General features: G+C 44.3%; 1 protein-coding gene across 4 annotated transcripts in view; it reads right to left on the bottom strand.

The window, feature by feature from the left end:
- Positions 1 to 875: 875 nt before the first annotated feature.
- LOC112554722 (nuclear receptor subfamily 2 group F member 1-A-like) overlaps positions 876 to 20,508 on the bottom strand; it is a 56,150-nt gene continuing 36,517 nt past the window's right edge. For all 4 annotated transcript variants that reach the window (XM_025222699.1, XM_025222700.1, XM_025222701.1 and 1 more), the window contains one exon: positions 876 to 9,905. In XM_025222699.1, coding sequence (XP_025078484.1) covers positions 9,631 to 9,905 — 275 coding nt within the window. In that variant the 3' untranslated portion in view covers positions 876 to 9,630. The remainder of the gene's footprint in view (positions 9,906 to 20,508) is intronic.

Consider the following 20,508-nt stretch of genomic DNA (forward strand, 5'->3'; position numbering starts at 1 on the left):
GATCATGGCGGAAAAACGGTTTCACCAATGAGCAGGCTCGATGATTGAAAAGGTGACCAATCAGTTCTGCCATGCCGCGGCCCGGCCATCGACCAATCACATGTCAGCGAGGTCAAAGAGTGGCGGGAGGAGGATGGCAGGGGACCGGACCGTTTCTGGCGCTGCAGTCTGACGATCGATGTCGGCCACGAGGTTGAAAGTTGCTGCTGCGGGTTGTCGCCAAGTGCTGCGCGTGGACAGCGTATTCCGTGACCAGAATTTATAATCCTGTTCGTAATGAACTACCTCGTGGAGGGTTTGTTTGCCCACGGGAAGTATTTTACGTGCTTGTTACGACGTCTTCCACAGCAACGCCAAAGTGGAACTGTTCACTTCACCATCACCACCACCACCAACCCAACCCTCGTCCATCCCCGTCGCCGCTTTACCCCAAGAAGAAGTTACACAATTAAATGGATCCTTGCGAGAGAATTTACAAAGTTATTGTTTTATTATTTGTTGTATTTCTATTGTTTAACCATTTATTTCCGTGTAAATAAATCCATATCGGAATACGTTTGGGATATCAGAGATATTTCCAGTTGAAGACATATCTGGGTGAAGTTGTATGGATGTGTTTGAGCGAGTGGGCAGTTGTCAATTAAGATCTCATTAGGAATGGTTCAACGCTGATGAAAGGTAATTTGAGTGTTAAGTCTGACTGGCTGCACATCAGTACTTGTTCTGTCTGTGATTGGTTATCTCTTTGAGGTAAGTAAATAAGACATCTGAGATGACTAGCTTCATCATACTCCATTAGAAACACAACGTTCGCTATTTTTGAAGTGGTTAAAATGCACTCACAAAGCACATTGAAAAACAAAAACAAGTACACATATCTTTTACAAAATTTATTGACTCAAAGTCAGCATTCACTCTCCTAGCTCATGTTGAATACTCGAAAAAGAATGAAGTTTGAGCATTGATATTGTGCCATTAAGATAAAGATTCATTGACATGGAAGGAAACAAAAACCGCCTGTACTTTTTTTTTTAAATCGGGTACACAGGAGAATCATTATTTTTCCTTTTGAAAAAAAGCACTTAATTATTTTACAAACTCTTCAGCACTATGAACACAGGCGCAGTAAACAGGAATAATAATTAAAAAAATAAAATAAAAGAGCTATCCTTTAACACACTGGTGTAATGGCAGGTATAGTCAGCAAAAGACAAAGATACAAATGCAAGAGTTACACTCGGGTGGCTCTGTCGGTAGTTTCAGTTTGCCTCCTGCCCACCAAGAAAGAACAAACACGTCACCGTCGCTTGAATGTGCGTTCACACGTGTGGAGTCTGCCCGTGCAACGTCACCGTATCCTGCAAAAGTTGACCAACACCACGTGACGTAGCACGCGAGGAAGTTCAACCCGATCATGGATGACGTGACACGGGCAGTCCTCGTCCTAGCACGCGCAGTCATGCGCAACACACACTTCCGTAAAATCTGCTGGAAATCACGATTTGAAACTCTACAAATAAACTGTTGCTCGGGGGGCAGGGAGTGGGGTGTGGAACTATTTCTTGAATGAGGAAGGATCTGAAAGCACTTAGGTACGTGAACAAAAGTGCAGTTAGTAGTTATGATGCAGTGAAGGCTTTGAAATTTAAAGATAAATTTTAAAATAAATTAAAATAAACACAAAAAGGACAAAATTAAGCTGTGAAAGAGTTTTCTAAAAAGCAATTTCTTTTTTGTTCTCGGTAATAGTTTAATGAAAGAAACAGTTCAAAGCAGTGTGGTCTGACTAGACGATATTTATGCCATATATCTGTCGCTTCGGAAAAAAGGTCAGTCTGCATGATATTAAAAAACAACTAAGGGTATATAGAGGGGTCAGAGCACCTATTGTCTACTTTTGCCAGGTAGCCATTGCTCTACAGCCTTAAAGACAACCTTCAGAGACTACAGTTTACAAGACCAGAATCTGTTACTGTGCTTGTAGCAGCCGACAATCAGCAACGCACAAGATAATAATTATTTCATTATTGCTTTATCCTCGCCACTATAGGGTGACACATTAAAGTATTTCAGAACGCCTTAAAATATATAAAATAAATAGCAACCCTTTCATGGGTGTATCATAAATAAGGGAACATGAGGGGGGATGCTCCTACATAAAAGAATTACAATTACTAACTGCTGTTGCTTCAATTACAGTGACTTAGGTGATGCACAACCATTGATCAAAGCCACAAACAAAGACTTTCTTTGTTATTTTGCCATTCTCCACAAAATATCGTATTTATTTTTTTTTTTTTTGTCCATTTTAACTCCATCCCCCATCACAAAAAAATAATATCTTGTTTGGGTCGAGCCTAAGCTTGGGTCTGACAGTGAGTTTCTGCTACTAGCCGCTAAAAGTTGTGATCACATTGTCAGGGGGAGTGCTGCCACACTTTAAGCCCACTTAACATATGTTGTCAAGCAAACCGACAGCAACAGTTGAAATACTGGTGCAAAATGAACACCTTGACATTTTTCTACGCCTTTTATTGGAATGATTGTTCCTTTACAAGTTCATCTCCATGTTGAAAATAATAATAATAATAATAAAAAGAAGTGCGCGCACACGAAATGGAAACAACAAACATCGACAAAAAAATACTCCCCCCACTTCCTAATAACAAAAGAATATAAAAAAGTATGGTTGGCAGAATACACACTGCTCTTAGTCGTTAAATAGGAAGGGAAAATATCGAAAAAAAAGTTCAGCTGTTTTGAAGACATGTCCGCAAGAGGAATAACAACATCCCTCAGGGGCAGATAATCTGGCGCAGAAGGGTAGAAGACGTATCACCGGTTTCGCTCTTGACCTTTTGCAATGCCTACTAAATAGCAGAAGTAAAAGGGGTCAGACAGGTAGGACAGGTGGGACAGGTGGGACAGGAAACACAGAGGCTTGCGTCGCGTCGTTGTGACCCCAGGAGAGGTCACTCGAACAGCACATCTCGGCAAGTCAACTCGAAATCGTTTGTTGTGAGGCAGGCTACAGACAGAAGCTTCCTCCTGCTCGTGACAACTTATTTTAAGATGAGAAGTAGAAGTGTTTTGCCTGAGGCAACCTACGGCATGTTCGTCAAACTCGGTGCGGCTATGGACTGAAGAGGGGCTGCTGAGGAAGACAGATTCTGACACTACCCCTCACCTCCCCCTTCACACAATGTTTTATTATTTGACCATCTTTCTTGCTTTTCCGAGGTAAGCTACATATCCTTGTATAAAAACTGCATCTTATCTCTAAATGAAAGAGAGAATAAAATTAGTTTGCAAACAGCTGCATTTGGTGGAACTTTGTACTGCATGCTACAGAAACAAAGATTAAGTAGATTGATAGTAAGTGCTGAAAACAATTCAGCTTATTTGGAAACTTATGTTCGTAGAGTTTGTTGGGTTTTTTTCCTTTCTCCCTCTTCATTGTTTTTGGATTCTTCTTGTTTTCAGTCCTAAAATTATGACGTGAAAACCTATCCATTACAAGAAGAAAGCTTGAAAAAAATTGAATGCAAGAAATACTGTGTTCGGTCCTTCTTTTGCATGCAACGGTTCTTATTAATGATCAACTTTGCACTGACAAGCGAAAACCATTTCATGTTCTAACCTACGGCATCATTAAAATACTTTTATCCCACGTCTGCCAACATCAACATTCTTTTTCGTTAAACGTTCCAATTTTTTTCATTCCTTAAGGGAAATTATGTTTTCCGGTTTGCTGTTTCCAGTAATTTCGTTCAGAACATTGCCCTGTAGGGTTTAGGATGTAGAAAGGAAGGATGGGTGATCTATTCTTGTCACAGTCCCTTTCAGTGTCTGTCGTGCGCCGTCATCTGGTCCTCACTACGTGCACATTACGTGCACACCACGTTGAGTGGTGTGAACTTTCTGCACCTGGCTATGCAAATGGATCAAACTTCTGCTAACAAATACACCGGCATACAAAGTACATGGATTTGCCTGGCTAGTCATTCTGCTCTCTATTCTTTCCAGCCTAACCCTTGTCTAGTAACTTGGCACACGGCGAAAACGCAGAAACAAAATCTGAAAACTAACTGACGCGTGAAGATAACAAAATGGTCAAGAACTGAACACATACATTTTGTTTGAAAGCTTTAAAATAATTCAACATGGAAACTATAAACCAGTTACAGTATTTTGAAGCAGGTGATAGGAACAGGAGAGCGAGACCTGTGTTTTAGGGGCGCAAAAAAAAAAAATCTCGAACCGCTAGTGCTATATCTTGCTAAATAATACTGCAGCAAACAAATGGAAGTCAGGCCGATTTTCTCGTCTTGCTAAATAAATAAACAGGGCAAAGCAAATCCATCGGTCGCCAAACCATTTTTAAAGCTTCACACTTCAGTAAGTGCTGTCTATTTGGCACGCTACACAGAATTATTCATTGCCGTCATGTACTCCGCACATGCGAGGAGGGGCGACAGCACGAAGTGGAGAGGGTTTGCGAGGGAGGTGTGGAGGGTAGGGAGGGAAACGAAGACTCGCAGACGTGCACGCGCACTCTGTAAGGCCAGGCTCGAAACCGAGCACGGGACCTGTCCGTATTTACCTCACACCTGGTGTCATTCTTTTCTTACTGTGCGAACCGTTGTAAGAGGTGAAGGTTATTAATCACTTCCGGTGTCTGCTGACTGCACCAAATCGAGGTCCTGCCACTCGAAAAAAAAAGTGTTGGGGAAAAAAAAAACCCACGCAAAAACCCTATTCCATTAACCTCCCACCCGGCCAAATTTACTCCGTCTTCCCTCCCCACCACCCGACACCCGGCCCAACACTACTTCCGCTTAGGCCATGAGGTCATAGAGTTTGGTCCAGCGCATGGCTAATAGAGATTTATCGCCAACAAAGTCGCTTCAGCTTTGCCGACATAATTCGGAAGGATGAGCATGGTTAACCCTCTTGCTTCTGTCCCCGACAGTCGATGTCTATGGAATAAAATATTCATTCACTGACAATGTCCCTATTTTACCCCTACTGCATGTTTAATTGTATTCCCTCTGAAAAACGACAATTTATTTCTTGTTAGTTTTCGAAATCGTTTAAAAATGATCTGTTCGTTGACTTGTCCTTAGCACCAGGCCTTACGCAATCTCGTTGCGTGAAAAAAGAAGAAAGGTTTGTTTAAGTTTTAAAACTATTTAGCCCGACCAACTCGTGCCAGAAAGCCACACAATGCAAAAGCAAATGCACTGCATACCAAAGATAAAATGCGGGCTTTATGCAAACGTGAAACTCTATAAACTCGATAGTTTATCAAAAGAAAGGAAGGAACAAAATAGAAAAAAAAAAGAAAACAGCAGAAATTCATGGTCAGTCGCCAGTCTTACTGAGAATGTGTCCACAAGGCAATACGAAGACATGGACCTGTTTCCAAGATGTAGCTCTACTGTTACATTACACAAGCTCATAATGACAAGCAGCAATAAACGATAATATCAAGTCTACGCTTCTGGCTAGGTTGGCATAAGTGACAAAGAAAGCGAAGAATGCTGAAGTGGAACTGGAAAACAGAACAAGCAAAAGCAAAGAATGGTAACAAAGTAGTATTTTCATGAAGGGAACGAGCAGACTGCCGGCTGGTTTCAGTTTCATTTGATAGAGGTGAGGATGCTTAAACCTAATCATTCAACTCGGGTGGTCATTGTCACACCACGTGAAAAATTCGCGTTAAAAAAAACTGAACGGTCTCTACTAACAGAAATTCTTAATACAACACACTAATGTAGTAGTAGTATACTGGTAGTTATAGTAACAGTAGCGTATATAATACGATGGTGTGTATATAGAGTTCAGCAACAGTCTCAAACACGAAGTATGGTTCTGAACCATGAAATGAATGTATACAGAAGACGAAGATTTGAAATATACAAACACGCACTTTGAACACAAGAAACATCCATCTTTGTACAGGGAACTCCAGTTCATAAAGCAAAAACAACAACAACCAAAAGGTGTAAATCAAAACACATTAAAAACATGCCGCGCCTGGTTCAAAGTTCCACCATGAACACGCATACACAAACGCCAGGCTAATGAACCAATAATATGGATTTGATGAGAGAAGGAATACTTAGTTTTTGCGAATGCTTGAGGTGGGGCAAGGAACAGAAGAAATCAAGTTTCAATATAAAATATTACAGAAGTCACTTTAAGTATGTATTCATTATGTGCACATAAACCATTTTCGAAATGGCTTTCCTTTAAATATAACTTTACAAGGTTAAAAAAAGAAATAAAACCGACTCAGCTGAACTATGGCAACAACAACAACAACAAAAGGAAGCACTAATGCTTCGCGGCTCAGACGTCACCCCGGGTGGAGACATTTAACAACTGCACTGAGGGCAAGAGTGTGTCCCCCAACATGATCGTTACACGTGGCACGCTTGTTATGTCATACAGGAAAGTCACAGGAACATCTAGGCCGGTAGATGATGTCGAGTTCAAAGTTCACTCACTCAGCGCCAGACACTACCAATTTTGCTGCAGGTTAAGGAGTTACAGTTCTTGTTTCTAGACTGCCATTATCTTCAATTTTTGTCGTCGTCCTTATGATTAAGGGAAGAAGGAATTAAAAACACGAGAGCTGCCGATCCCCTACAGATGTTGTTGTCCGTCACCTCCAAGTTTGTTGACGATTAACGATTTTTAAACAGAAATAATTTCAAGAGCAAACACGGCACCTACACCAAAGCACTTGCACAATGACGACATACTTTCCCCCCAATTCCCCACCACAACAAATGTCTGGGGAAAACAACTAGCACTTGCGCAGTCTACATCAACTGTATCACTAGTCATTGGAAACCATTGCTTGCGTATTTACTTAAATACTTGGACAGACAGAATATTTTAATGCAAGCTTGTTGTCAAAGGCGTTCAGGTCTGTTGCACCGAATGATGGAGAGGAAACAAAAAATATCAGCAGAGGGGCTGGTGGTGATCTATCTGTACCAATGTGACTTCCCCATCCCTACCCCCCAAAAAAATTCATATTCACATACTTTCTTTTTAAAAGTTTTCACTGAAGACTGCATGTGGCAGTTGCTGGTATGTCAGTACCTTTACTTGCCTCTCCACAAATAAAATAAAGAATAAATCATAATAATTTATGCAAGGGTCATTCACACCAATATGAAAACTACATCCGGTTAAGACATGGCACAGGTTTCATGACTTCAGACAACACACAGCTGGAGGAAAAGCAATAGGAATCCTGTTGCCTTCCTCCCTAGAATAAAGTCATCGACAGTTTATCTGCGGGAACGAGGCCGAAGAAGCCATGGCAACAGACATACAGAGGGAGGGAGAGATGGGGACAGGGTTAGTTATCTAAAGAGAGCCAGCGATGGCTAGTTTCCAGGTTAGTAAAATCACAAGTTTTGTACATTACGAAGATTTGAACTCTTACTGCACTGAATGTGTACGCACACAATTGCTGATTCAATCGCGCGTGCACAAACAAACAAACAAACGCACGCGCAATCACACACACACACGTTTGGCGAAACCGACAGAAATTACAGATCGCAGTGTTGTTATTACATAAACTGGTTATTTTTAAAAAATCACCACGCACACACATATTAATTGGCACAACAATATAAATGTTTTCGGTCCAAGTGTAAATTTTCCTTTAAAAAGTTAACTTGCTAGCGAAAACATGCAATCGTCTACAGCCTCTCGTTGCGATGAGACCTGAATAGAAGACGAACTAAAATTCTGATGCCATTTTCTTATATTCTAGCTTCTTTACATTATACAGCCTGTACAAAGATGAATTCAGTATGAAGGATTTATTAAATGTTATACTTTTCTTAAATGGAAATTGGTTCTTGTCTAACAGCTTTCATCAGTTAAATGGTATTATTGGTCTTTCTTCTTAGTATTTTTCCTCTTTCTTTTACCTTTCTTTAAACATTGATAACTTTTCTTTTAAAGATTGATGGATATTTTTTCAGAAAAGGGATTTTTTTTAATCAATGTGGTTATAGAAATCTCTAAACCTGATGCCTATCTGCAAGTTCTTGTCCTTAGCATCTGTGACACCATCATGGCCGGGAGAAAAATGAGAAGTGTCTACCTAGTCTACCAGTTTATGTACCTGTGTATGTATGTGGGTGCGAGTTAATGAGCAGTTTTGTGTATGGCCGAGTTCTTCTCCGTTGCCATTTACGAAAATAAAACCAAAACAGCTCATGCAAACATCTGGACTACAGTCAAGTACAGAGCACTCTTGCACGGCGCAAGGACTGAAATCAAAGAGAAGTTCCGAGAAAAAACTTCGAGATCGTTCTGTTGGCTACAGGATTGTTTGACAAAGAATAGAAAGCATATTCCAGGGACAAACTAATTATTATTATAACATGCTTTAAGTTTTGAAAAGAAAAGTTGTTGACAAAACACACAAACATCGCGCTGATTTGCTGCCATGCCAGCCCCCTCATGTCTGTTCACAGTCCATCATCTGTACATACGAACTCACCCTGAAGCAGCTTCTCGAGGCTTCTTTTCTCGCTCATTCTCTCCTGTCACTTTAGGCGAGGTTGTAATGAAGTCCTTCTATGCAAGATGCTTCGTGATTTTCGACACAAAATAGTTTGTATCGGCGCTCGTACTAGACAGTCCGTTCCTCCTACTTCTGTGTCTCACTGACAGGCCTTCGCCTCTTCTTGCAAAAAGTCCTTTTTTTTGCGAGGGGCGAGGCCATAACACTTCACTGTATAAGTTAATGACACAATGACAACAGATACAACACTAATCACAGAAGGTGTTCTGTTTAGTTCGTACATACATGTTACCCACCCACTACCTTTTTTTTTGGAAGCCTAAGACATTTTTTTTCTCAGTGATGAGAATCAAATAAACAAAAGTCTGATCTATAGAGAAATTTCAATTACGATGGGGAAGGGAGATGGGGCAAGGGGGGACCAACACAAACTCCACCAAGACATGCGTTCGTTCTAACGCACCATTGAGATAAAACTCCAACCGTGGTCTTCAGCTTATCTACATGTCCTCTCGCTGCTCTACCAACCGATTGATCTCAAGTCTCATTGGGTGCTTCATGATGGGCCAGGCACCCGACTTCCAGCTTTTGTCTTCCCAAGCTCAAAAGACTCTCTGTCCGAGCAGACGTCGGTCCCTCAGTCCCCCTCCTGACGAAGGCCAGATGCCGGACTGCATGGAAGAGCATCCAGCGGTCATTGCTGCCGCCACCGCGGAGGACGGCAGCGGCATGGTAGCCGCCACCGAAGACGCAAACGAAGAAAAGGGATTCTGAGCGGCCGGGTGCGCGGAGTAGTAGGCCGAAGGGGTAGGACCCACCACACCCGCGGCTGAACACCCTGACACCGCCGAGATCCCCGACGGCACAGATGCCGAGGTCAGCGTTCCGCCCGCGTTGCTGCCTCCGCAGCCGCCTACGGACACCGGTGACGAGGATGCGGCCGTGGCGGCAGCCATGACAGCCGCGGCGGAGTGCGCGGCGTGCGACGCGGAGACGGCGGCGACTGCTGCTGCGGCAGCTGCGGCGGCAGCGGGGGAGGAAGTGGCGGCGGCGGCAGCGGGGGTCTGTCATTGGATGGCCATGTAGGGCCAGTTGAAGGAACCGCCGCTCAGTAGCATGTCCCGGATGAGGGTCTCGATGGGCGTCTTGCCCACCAGCCGCACGAAGAAGAGCTGTTCGATGACCTGCGCAGACACGGATCGCAGCGAGGGCAGACGCAGCAGCAACTTGCCGAAGCGGGTGGGCTGGTTCGGGTACTGGCTCCTCACGTACTCCTCCAGTGCGCACTGGGACTTCTCCTGAATGCTCTCGATGTGCGCCATGTCCGACAGACCGCAAGCATCTGCAACGACAGGAATAAAAGGAAACGATAAGGCTGGTGTGACACGGTACGTGTAGTGAAACTAAACTGGTTATTTAATGAGTTTGTTAATGTTTCAGACGGAAATGAAGCATGTAGCAGTTCATGGCAAACTGAAAAGGTCATCAAAGATGAAAATCAAAATGTAAACAGGTATGTAAGTAAATATTACCAAATATATATCCATTAGCATGGAAGGGAGACCAAGACAAAACTAAACATGAAATCTATGGTGTACGGCAGACGAGGAGGATCAAATAAGAAAAGTCGGTGTGAAGGTAAGACATAGTGATGAAATGTAACAACGACAACGAAGAACTGCAACAAGCAAAGCGATGATGTAAAGGGTTAAATAGAGAAAAGTAAATATTGGGTCGAGGTCATCTAGTCTAAGTTATTATTTTTATTTCTAATTATAATTCGATTCTACACAGCTTTCTCATCCATTGATACTTGATGATACTCGGCTTATTTAACTATTGTGCTCTGAAGCTCTAATTCCTTCGCAATATTTTAATGTGGATGAAAGTGAGCTGTCGTGAGAATATATACAGTTAAGGTGTTTGATAGGGTTCAGAAAGGTCAGCAGGTACAGAACAAGTCCTGATAACCGTTCCGTTCGCTGGTAACACGCGCTTCTACATCGTAAACAAGTGGAGATAATCTAGAATGCATCTTCCTTTCTCTAGGTACACGACTCTCTCTTTAAATCGAGTTCCGGTGGTGCGCGCGCGCCGCCTAGCCGAGGACATGGCAGCCCGAGCATGAGGATGCTGAGATCCGACAAGGAAGCAAATTGTCACTCAAACGGCGTCTGCTTCCGTTGACAAATGAGGTCGTTCATAAAAGCGCTGGCAGGTTGGAGTTCGCCGACAGTATTGACAAACTGGTCCTCGCCTGGCAAGAGCAAGGGTGCAAGCAGGCTTAGAGAGCTCTGCAGCGGCTGCTGCTTGAAGAACTGTCCAGCAAAAGGCAGACGAAGCCGTTGTTTGGCACAGAATACCCTTCCCCAACCCTTTCCCAACACCTCCACCCCCAAACCTAGACGGTCTTCGAGTGCTGGTGGGGATGAAAACCTGCCAAACTTGCAGCTAAAGTGTTTCTTCGAGTTGCTAGTGTCAACGGCAGAATGAATTGGCTGGCCTGGTCGAAGGGGCCCGGTGACTGGCTAATCAAAGTGTCAGCGACAGCAACGGTTGAAGGAAGTAGGATTTAGGTGATGTGGTGAACAACGCGGATGCACGCGCATGCGCACACGCATACACACATACATTACTTTTAGCCTCTTCTTCTGTTTACGATTACATATTTCGCGGGGAGAAATGAGCGAGTGAGGCACAAGAAAGGCAGACAAAGAGAGAGAATAGACTTCCTAATTTGGAATAAAGGATAGTGCAAACAATGATATACAAGCTGGCACGCCGAGTTCAAATTTCGCGATAATACAGCGGGACACGAGTGCGCCAGCTTGAGTGTCACGGTGTCCTGGGCTCTGGCTGCAAGGCTGGGATGACTGAGCAACCAAACCACACACTGTCAGCCAATGACCAAAGCGATCCAGTGTTTGGACAACTGCACAAAGCATACTCTACATATAATTGCTGAAGGGACAAAGGGCGGGTGGGTGAGGAGTTCTTTTATGTCTCCTATCTACGAAAGCAAGTTCTCTCTCCTCCTTCCCCCTTTTTCTTGCATTATTAGCATTGAAAGGGAGAGAATGGAGGAAGAATAGTGAGAGAGGTGTGTGGGTTTTTTCTTTTTTTTTTTTTTTGGAAGAGGTCGTTGGAAAGATCACCGTCCAGCTTTTCACACAATGCGACAAACACCATTCAGTGGTTTTTTTTGTCATGGGCCCTCCTCAGTGTCAGATTGCCCTTGATTAAAAGCTTACCCCATTCTTCAGTAATCTAATTTCCACTCTACCACAAAGCGTTATCGCGAGTGCGCTCCCCTTGGTACATGAGCGTGGTTGCTGGGTCTTGTTTCCGCCCCATGGTTCGCTCTGTGCCGGAAGCCAAGTTCAGCCATTTCCCGACTGAGACTTGAGCAGCTTGGCGGTGAATGTGAAGGAATTTAAAATGTCAGACCAACGTGATCTTCGACAGGGCCAGCAAAGTTTTCAGGGAAATGCAAAGTGAGAAAACAATCGTCTGATGACAGCATTCAGCCGGAAACGGGCTGTACAGGAAGTCTCAAGGGCGCCATGTTTCGACCAACATCTCGGTAGCCCGGGAAGTCCGGTGACGTTTCAATGCACATGAATCGTTTCTATTTTAAAATACCAGCCTCGTTATCATTATATATGATCAAACGATGAAAGAAAGTTTAAGAAAAAGTCCTGGTGATTTCCGGTCCTTTTGAAAAAGATTCCATAAACGCTGAAATTCCTTGCCCACCCCCACCCCATCGCCACCCCTTTAGAAGCAAGAAGCTGAAACCCATGTCCCGTGAATTCGGTAGAAGCTGTTGTTGCCGGAGCTGGTGGTGAAGCAGTGCTATCCACAAAGTGCCTTTGGTCGATGACTTACGGGGTGGGGCTGACAGTGCGTCTGAGGACGAGGCTGTTGTTAGGTCACCACCATCCTCCCAAAGATTCTCGACAGTAGTTGCGGAATGGGGAGAGGGAGAGGAGTGAACACTACCGGCATCTGTGCGTGGTGGATAGGAAAGGGGGATGTATTTGAGAAATGGGGACGAAGACTGGGCGGAAAAAAGGAGAATGAGAAATTTTTGGAATGGAGAGGAAAGATAAAATACAAATGATCCATCCAGCACTTCCCCTTGAAAAATAAATAAATCACACGCGAATGCCATCTCTTAGTGCTTTCAAGTGAAGGAACTGCCTGCAACGGGTTTGCCAGCCTTCAAGTGGTCGTCGACGGCTGTCGATATGTTCTCATTATTTTGTTACAACACTCGAACACTTGGTGTTGGCAAGGAGCACCGATGTTCATCTCGCCCTTCCATGGTGGTGAAAGCGGCGGTGGTGAAGCCATGGCGGCCTGTCTGTCAGTGCCGAGCCCCGGACAAGAGATGGGGAAGCTGGGCTGAGCATGTCTGCACATCCCCCGCCTTGTAGAAACACATGAACCATGGGTGTCGCTCGCCAGCATGCATGTAGTACAGCAGAGAGAGAGGCGAGGAAGGGGAGAGTGACAGAAGAACAGAGACAACAAGTCTGTTACTTGTCCCGTGGTACCTCATATCAACTCGATTTCTTTTATTTTAATTCCTTCTTTCAACAAAAGCATTGCAGACTGTTATAACACTATTTTAATACAAAATAAAGATAAAGTATTCAATTAATTTAAAATAAATTAAACTAGTAGAGCAGGTGTGGATGGTGATGAAAAGAAAAATCTACGCAAATGTTTTGTTACAGTAATAACATATCTTTAAAATATTATTATTTCATTGATACTTATTTTCATTCTCTATTGGCAGGGACGTGAAAGATTTAAAAAAAGCCTCCAGCTAAATTAAAACAGAGGTACAATTAAAGCCCACAAACACTAAATAATAATCTAATCAAACTTTAAAAGTTTCCGTCGATTTGATACCACTTCTTTTTGTCATTAATTTACTTTTTTCTGTGATTCATTTACTTATCATTTTACCGTTTCAGGGTTCTTGCCATTCTCATCAACCTCTCTTTACACTCTCCCCAGATACTCTCGTGTCCAGGAGGCCACCGTGAGAGCCTCCACTGTAGCTCCCTTCCCCCCCTGTTTTATGTTTTTATCAATGAAAACCGCCATTAGGCCCCGCGCTCGCCTGAAGGAAGAGTAAACAAAGGGCGCGAGCGTTTCGTTCTCGTCCTGCCCGTTGCCAATTGCCCACTCGTTACAATCGCTGTCTCTTAATTACTCTAATCAGCGATTGCTCGGTCGTTAAGGGCGCCAGGTTTGTCTGATGACCGCAGAAGTTAACTTCGGATAGAACCTCGAGTTACGGCAGCGCGTGCGTCTGACTGCACGCTTTGTTTGTTTGTGTGTGTGTCCGTGTGAGCATAAATTTGTTAAACACAAGAGCAATTCACTTAAGTATGTAGATAAGTGTCTAAGGATGAAACTTTTATTTCTAATATATATAAATACAGCAGTCAACATGCCGGGTACCTGTGAGTAGATTCAAAGCTGACAACGACAAATTGCTTCTGTCTTCATCAAGCGATAAAATGTTTGAGTAACTATGACAATCTCCCACCTACCCTCCCCGCTCTGCCTCCCTCCCAGTCTCTTTCTCTATCAATATCCACTCAGTGAAGGGCCTGTCACCATAGAGACCGTTAATTCTCGTTGTCACTTTGTGACATCCGTTACTGTCAATGCTGCCCCCCTCCCTTCCCGGCAATAATTATGTGCTGCAGTCCTTCCGTCACAGTCATGATGCATACAGCAACACTCGCACCACCCGCGCAAACCGACCCCAGCAAACCCCACCCCCATCTAACCTCACCCCCATCTAACCTAATTCCAGGAGAGAGAGAGATGGAAAAGCCATCCCGCCACGGACACGTGTACCGAGTCTGGGAAAGCTATTGCACCCAGTATTTTCTTACTATCACCACTCACACTTCCTCCATCTTTCTTTCACCAACGTTCAAAGTTTCTAAAATTAAGAGACAAAATATTAGCTTGAGAACAGAGACACATACATAGTCAATTAAAGCAAAATAAATTGGCAAATATTATAAGAACCTTTGCAGATGACTGAATTATAAATCACTGATACTGGTAATCATAGCGGTACATCAAAGTCGCAAAGGATTGGGAGGGAAAGTCAGTAGGATGGAGAGAAGCTCTAAGTATATCACGATATTCAAACTCGTGAAATGTCTGTGTGGGAGAAGGCTGGAGGGAGGGAAGGATAGATGGGGGTGTAAAGAGCACGTGATTATAGAAGCGGCACGAGTCTCACCCTCCCCTTCACTCTCTTCAATCTCACTCTCCGTTCGCAGAAAGGCGATCAGCAGGGGAGACCACTACACCTCTTCCGTACCACACCCTCCCACCCGTTCCCCCCACCTCGTACTCTCGCCCGTGTCCACAGCTAACTTTTGTCAATTTCGCCATTGATGCTCTCATCCAGATAATTGCAGGATGAATATTTCATGTCTCAGGGGCAGATAATTCCCTATCCTCGAAGAGGCACGGTTATCAAGCAAACTAGAAGGCTTATTGCCTCTATTTTTTTATTCGGGAAAACGGTGGAATTGGCATTAATGTTCAAGCGGGGTGAGCAGGCACGAAGCGGGTATCCATCCAGACGAGGAGGTAGGGTGGGAGGGGAGTCATCGTCGTTACTAGATGTGACGTCACACATTGATGACTGACTAACGGACTGCAGCTCACTTGCTGCAAGGGACTGAACTGCCAAGAAAGTGGAAGCACCTTTGTTTAAGTCTTCATCACGTGATCAAACCTTATCGCTTTGGTATCGGCGGGTGCCATTTCGTGACCTGTGAGTTAAATTTGGTTCGTTATAGATAACACTTCAAGCAATAATTATAATTTAGTTAATTGCTCGGTCCATCTTATTTGCAGGCATGATGTCTGCCACAAGAACAGGTTCCAGAAATTGACTGTCTGTAACTTCGAAGCATCGTCTCGGAGTCTTACCTCTGAATGTGGAAGTTGGCAAGTTTGTGTCTAAATAAAAAAAAAAATAGAGGTATGTTTAAGACTGTAAAGATGAGCGAAAGACATAATGCAACACACACACTGACCACTGTCCCCCCGTCACCAGTGCCAGAGCCACCCAAGCCATTATCTCTCTCTCTCCCCATTTTTCGTAGACTATATTATCAGCGGGTCCCCAAAAGCACGCGCTAGCGAAGATTAAAAGACATCCTAAATGTTTGCTGACCTCAAAACAGCGAGGCACAAATAACACACGAGTCTTCCTGTGGCTTTTGGTCAACCTCGTTCTGATCCTAACGATAATCGTTTAGTCGCAGAGAAAAATTCACCTAGGAGCCTTCCATCCTTTGTGTCGTTTTCTCGTTACCGAACCTAATAAATGGATTCTGTCGAGCAGAATGAGGGCGAATTTTGCTCCATGACAGTTCCCCCTGTCAGCCTTTGTGATTTATTGTCATGCCATATCTTCATCTGGAAATTCATCCGTTCCAGCACCGCCGGAACCACCAGGCCGCAACCCCCCCTTCCTTCACTCCACAACCCTCACCGACCCCTACCACCACCACCCGCCTGCCGTTGCAGCAGCAGTAATCTCCAAAGCAATCTTCTAGTTCCAGCTAGGTTTCTGAATAAAAATTCTATCGTGTCAAATAGCTGGCCATTTCATTCTGCGCAGCTTTTTGCTCTCGTGCTTAAACGCTGCCAGAAATGAACATCCAGCGAGCATCTAGACTGCGCTGTTGGCGGAGAGGGGAGTGAAAGTGGGAAAGAGGGAGGCGAAAAAAAAAAAAAGGAAAGAAAGAAAACCCGGAAAAATAACCACGGCGGGGTCGATATTGCCGCTTGTACAGTTTTCACACTCACTCTTAGGTCATCAGTCTCTTCCTCCTCTACTCCATGATGGGCCCGCGGTTATGACAATGGCGAGAAGGAAGCTAGGGGCTGGTCGAGGGTTGTCGATACACAAACCCGCACCATTTGTTCTCGTGGAAATGTGGTCGGTCATCAGGCTCACTCCTTTTTCTGTTTTTTTCTCTTTCTTTCTCTTTCTCTCCCCCTTACTACGAGGCGGCGCTTGGGAAACAAGATGAGATCCGACAAGATGAGATTTGAAGACGTATGGTGCACAACTTGTGCCAAAAATTCGAAAACCTTCACAGACGAAAAAGTTTCCGGAAAGGAAAAATTAAATAAGTTATAATTTAAGGAAAATTCGTCATATGCTGGACTGAAGATTATAGTTGTAAGTGGTTCGACTGTTGTCAAAACGATCGGATTGGTGAAACTATGCATGGATAAGTGGGTAAGTGACAGGCCGATTAGAGTAGTTCAAGGAAATCCTGTCGTAGTAATTAACTTTAAATACAGACACGTAGCCTATTTGTAGACATCATGACTTTACAGATGTCGCCTTACTTGTCGAATAGCTAACCCGGATCCAAGTTCGAACCCTCGATTAACCTTGACCTCACACTTGTTCGCACTTAAAAGTTAACACATGGTTTAAAAAAGGGGGATGACTACTGCTGACAAACAGACAGTGTGACGATGAGAACGGAGAACAGGCTGATGACAAGTCTAAGCTAACACCGTGTTAAAAGAGTTGTCTTTCGTTAAGTCATCGAAAAATCCCGTTACTAACTAACGCACGTGTGTGTGTGAAAACACGAGTGTGTCTATACAAATATACAGACAGGGAGCGAATGAAGCACAAATGGACGCACAACTGTGTGAAAATACTTTGAAAAAATATTTTTATCTACAACGAAATTCCTATATAAGTTGGAAGTTTTATTCGTAATGTGATCGCACCACAGGAACCGCAGACGACCAAGTCACGTGCACTGGAGGGATGGTTTAATAAAAATAAAGAAATGTTAGGCCGGCCGCGTGCAGTCACGTGGGTTCATCCCTTGACTCGCAGTGACAAAAGTCGAAACTTAGACACTCGTCGGGCCATCTTAACTGGGACCTTCATTTCATCACAGAATTGGATTGCCGAGCTCGCGTAACGTCGGTAGAGACCGCATTTTGCTCCTTCCATTTTTTTTTTTTTTTTCTTTTTCTCCTTCCACACCCTTTAGAGGTCAAGTTCTACTCACCATCCACATCACACGGATCACGAGTCACGAGGCTTCCGAAAGTTGCGGCCGCATATACTCAACAGTCGACAAAGTGAGTGGGTGGGGAGGAAAGATAAAAAGATGAAAGATACTAAGCTATAGGGCAAAGTGCACCGACTGTGAAGTCAGAGGTCAGGGTTAGTGGGAACAGCGAGCGGGGAAGGTGACGTACACTGATTGTGTATATTTGTGCGCGTGTGTGCACGAGTGTGCGCGCGCTGGGGATGATGATGCATCTGTTTTGAGCGTTGGAAGATCCCTCCACCCCACGCCCACCCCCCGAGGCAAGGGTGGCGATAACATTACGGCAATGTGCTTCAAAGGAATGTGTGGGAGAACTAAGAGTTCTGTGCACAGTCACATCTACTCTGAACATAAACAATCTCTTTTTCATTGTGTTTTTATTCTTTAATTGTCAACATAAAATAAACTTACATCAAACATAGAACGTTGTTGGATGTGGTTTTAACTTTCAAAAGGAAAGTGATCTTGCACCTCAAATATATTATTTTTGTTATATGGTACAAAGTAATAAACCTCATTATTTTTTCACAATTTATTTATGCTCCGAGGAAAACACAGACAAAAGGCCCTTTGTGAATGGTTCAAGAAGGAATGTATTTTAATTAAACTGATATGTAAAGTCCTTTGGGGTGATCTAATAGTTTAAACCAAAGTTTAAAAAAAAAGAAGTTATGATCCTCACCCCTGTTCAACTTCCCTCAAAAGCAAAGCGTACGCGGTTACGGACACCTATTTTCTAAGTGATGATGACTGCTTTTAGCGGGTAGGAGCGAACATTTTGTACAGGCGGCATGACTACCCGAGTACTGGCAAACTAAGCTCTCATTATGCTAAGAGCGCCCTCTGTCGGATGGGAATTTACTGACACACGGTACCAGGGTAGGGATGGTTTGGTGAGGGAGGGGAGGGGCGAGAGGGCTGCTCCCAATAGAACTTAAGTAGGTCGGTGTGAAATGGTACAATAATTAACTCCGAGACTGCACTGATAAACCCCTCGTCTTCTCGGGTTTCTCTCCCTCCCCTCCACCCTCAGCTGCCACCATGCCAGCCAGGTTTGAAATCACGTGACCTGTACGAACCTCCTTGCCTCCAGATTCCCATTTATCTAGATGTGTTTAGAGATGAAAGATAGATATATATGTACAATTATATTTACGCACACACCAATTGTACATTGCGGCAAAATTAATCCTAATCTCGGTTCATTTCTTCATCAGGAGCCAATGACAAGTCCTCGGAGGATGATATTTATAAACAGTTTTTTGTTTACTTCTGTCGGAGTCGCTAAAATCTATTTACAAAAGAGAACTGCTTCAGAAAGCAAAGCTACAACTCCACACACCGGCGGAGGCTAGGACCTCATTCTGTGGAGGAACTGCACACAAACCTCGGAGAGATTCCGTCTGCTCCAAGTGTAGCCCCCGGGTCTGAATGGAAGGTGGGGAGCGACGGGAGACGGCTGGGCGCGTTAGGACGGGTGTTGCAGGGTGTTACGGGGAGGGCATTAAAAAAAAGGGGCAACTCGTGCAGGTTGGCCTCCAGCCAGACTCCGCACGACCCGCTTCAGAGAGCGAGCAGAGAGAGAGAAGCTCGCACGTGAAAAGAAAAGCTCACCCGACCTCGGCTGTACTACGAACGACCTGAGACGGACAAGGAGCAAATCGGGGGTAGAGGGGTGGGTTGTTGGGGTAGACCTGCTCGAGATAACACCAGTTGCTAGTGGCGGGTGGAGTGGAAGTTGTTGGGGGGAGAGAGGGCACTAGCTGGTGAGTTAAGAGAGGAGGAGGAGGGGAATAAAAAAGGAAGGTTAGGCGAGAGAAGAGGGTATGTGTGGTGCAATGAGGGCAGGAGCGGGCCAAGCACAGGGGGGCACAATGCCACGACATTGTTTTCAAGCCACAGCTGCCATTTGGCCTGCGATAAGCCGAGCGGTGCGCCTGATACAGCCACTAACCCCGCGCCATCGCGCCTCAGGTGTACAACGCGACGTGCGCAGTGCCGAGTACAGTCACCCGCCCTGCGGGGTCAGACAAGGTCACGGGTCGTGACCTCTGTGACCTAAAATGACAAGCGGTATTGATAGACTGCTCTCTCCCTCTCTCCTTGTGGTGCACATCGCTGTAATGGTGTTGAAGACGAGACAACCTTGTAGATGTAACAATATTGTCAGTCATGCGATTGCATGATTATGTAGAATAACTTTCGTGCGTTTGTAGTAGTAATATTTTTTTTCAAATGTGGTTTGAGTGGTTGACCCTAGACCACGTTATCAGGGATTTAAATATTGACCCCCAACAGACTTTAATAGTTGGAAAAAATTACTTACCGGGTTCTCAGGTTAATGTTTATAAGAGGGTGTAAGAGGAAGGAAAGAGGTGAGGTAAGAGAGGAAACATTAAGATGTTGAACTAATACAAAGGAGGGGGAAATAACTCACAATACTAAGGGGGACAACTCTAAATACTTTTGTAATACCAGGAGCTGCTACTTATTTTTTAAGCAGGAGATCAGAATCTGGTTATAGCTTTATTGACACTTGTAAACTCTCTCTCTCCCACACACACTTCGTAAAAATGCGGATCGCGCGGGTACACAAACGGATGCACTCCCCTGCAAAGCCACGCTCCAATCAGATTGGACAGTCTGGAAAAGTTTCATCCATCCGGGAACTCCCTCGATCACAACATTCTTCTGCTGTTCAAAAATTACCAGTAACATCACCAAAAGACGAGATGAACCCGCAGCGGGATAAGCAGGTGGCTCAAGCTGTTTATTGGCAGCGAGCTCTGACGTCGG

This window comes from Pomacea canaliculata, linkage group LG13 (genome assembly GCF_003073045.1).
Source record: "Pomacea canaliculata isolate SZHN2017 linkage group LG13, ASM307304v1, whole genome shotgun sequence".
NCBI classification, from domain to species: Eukaryota; Metazoa; Mollusca; class Gastropoda; order Architaenioglossa; family Ampullariidae; genus Pomacea; species Pomacea canaliculata.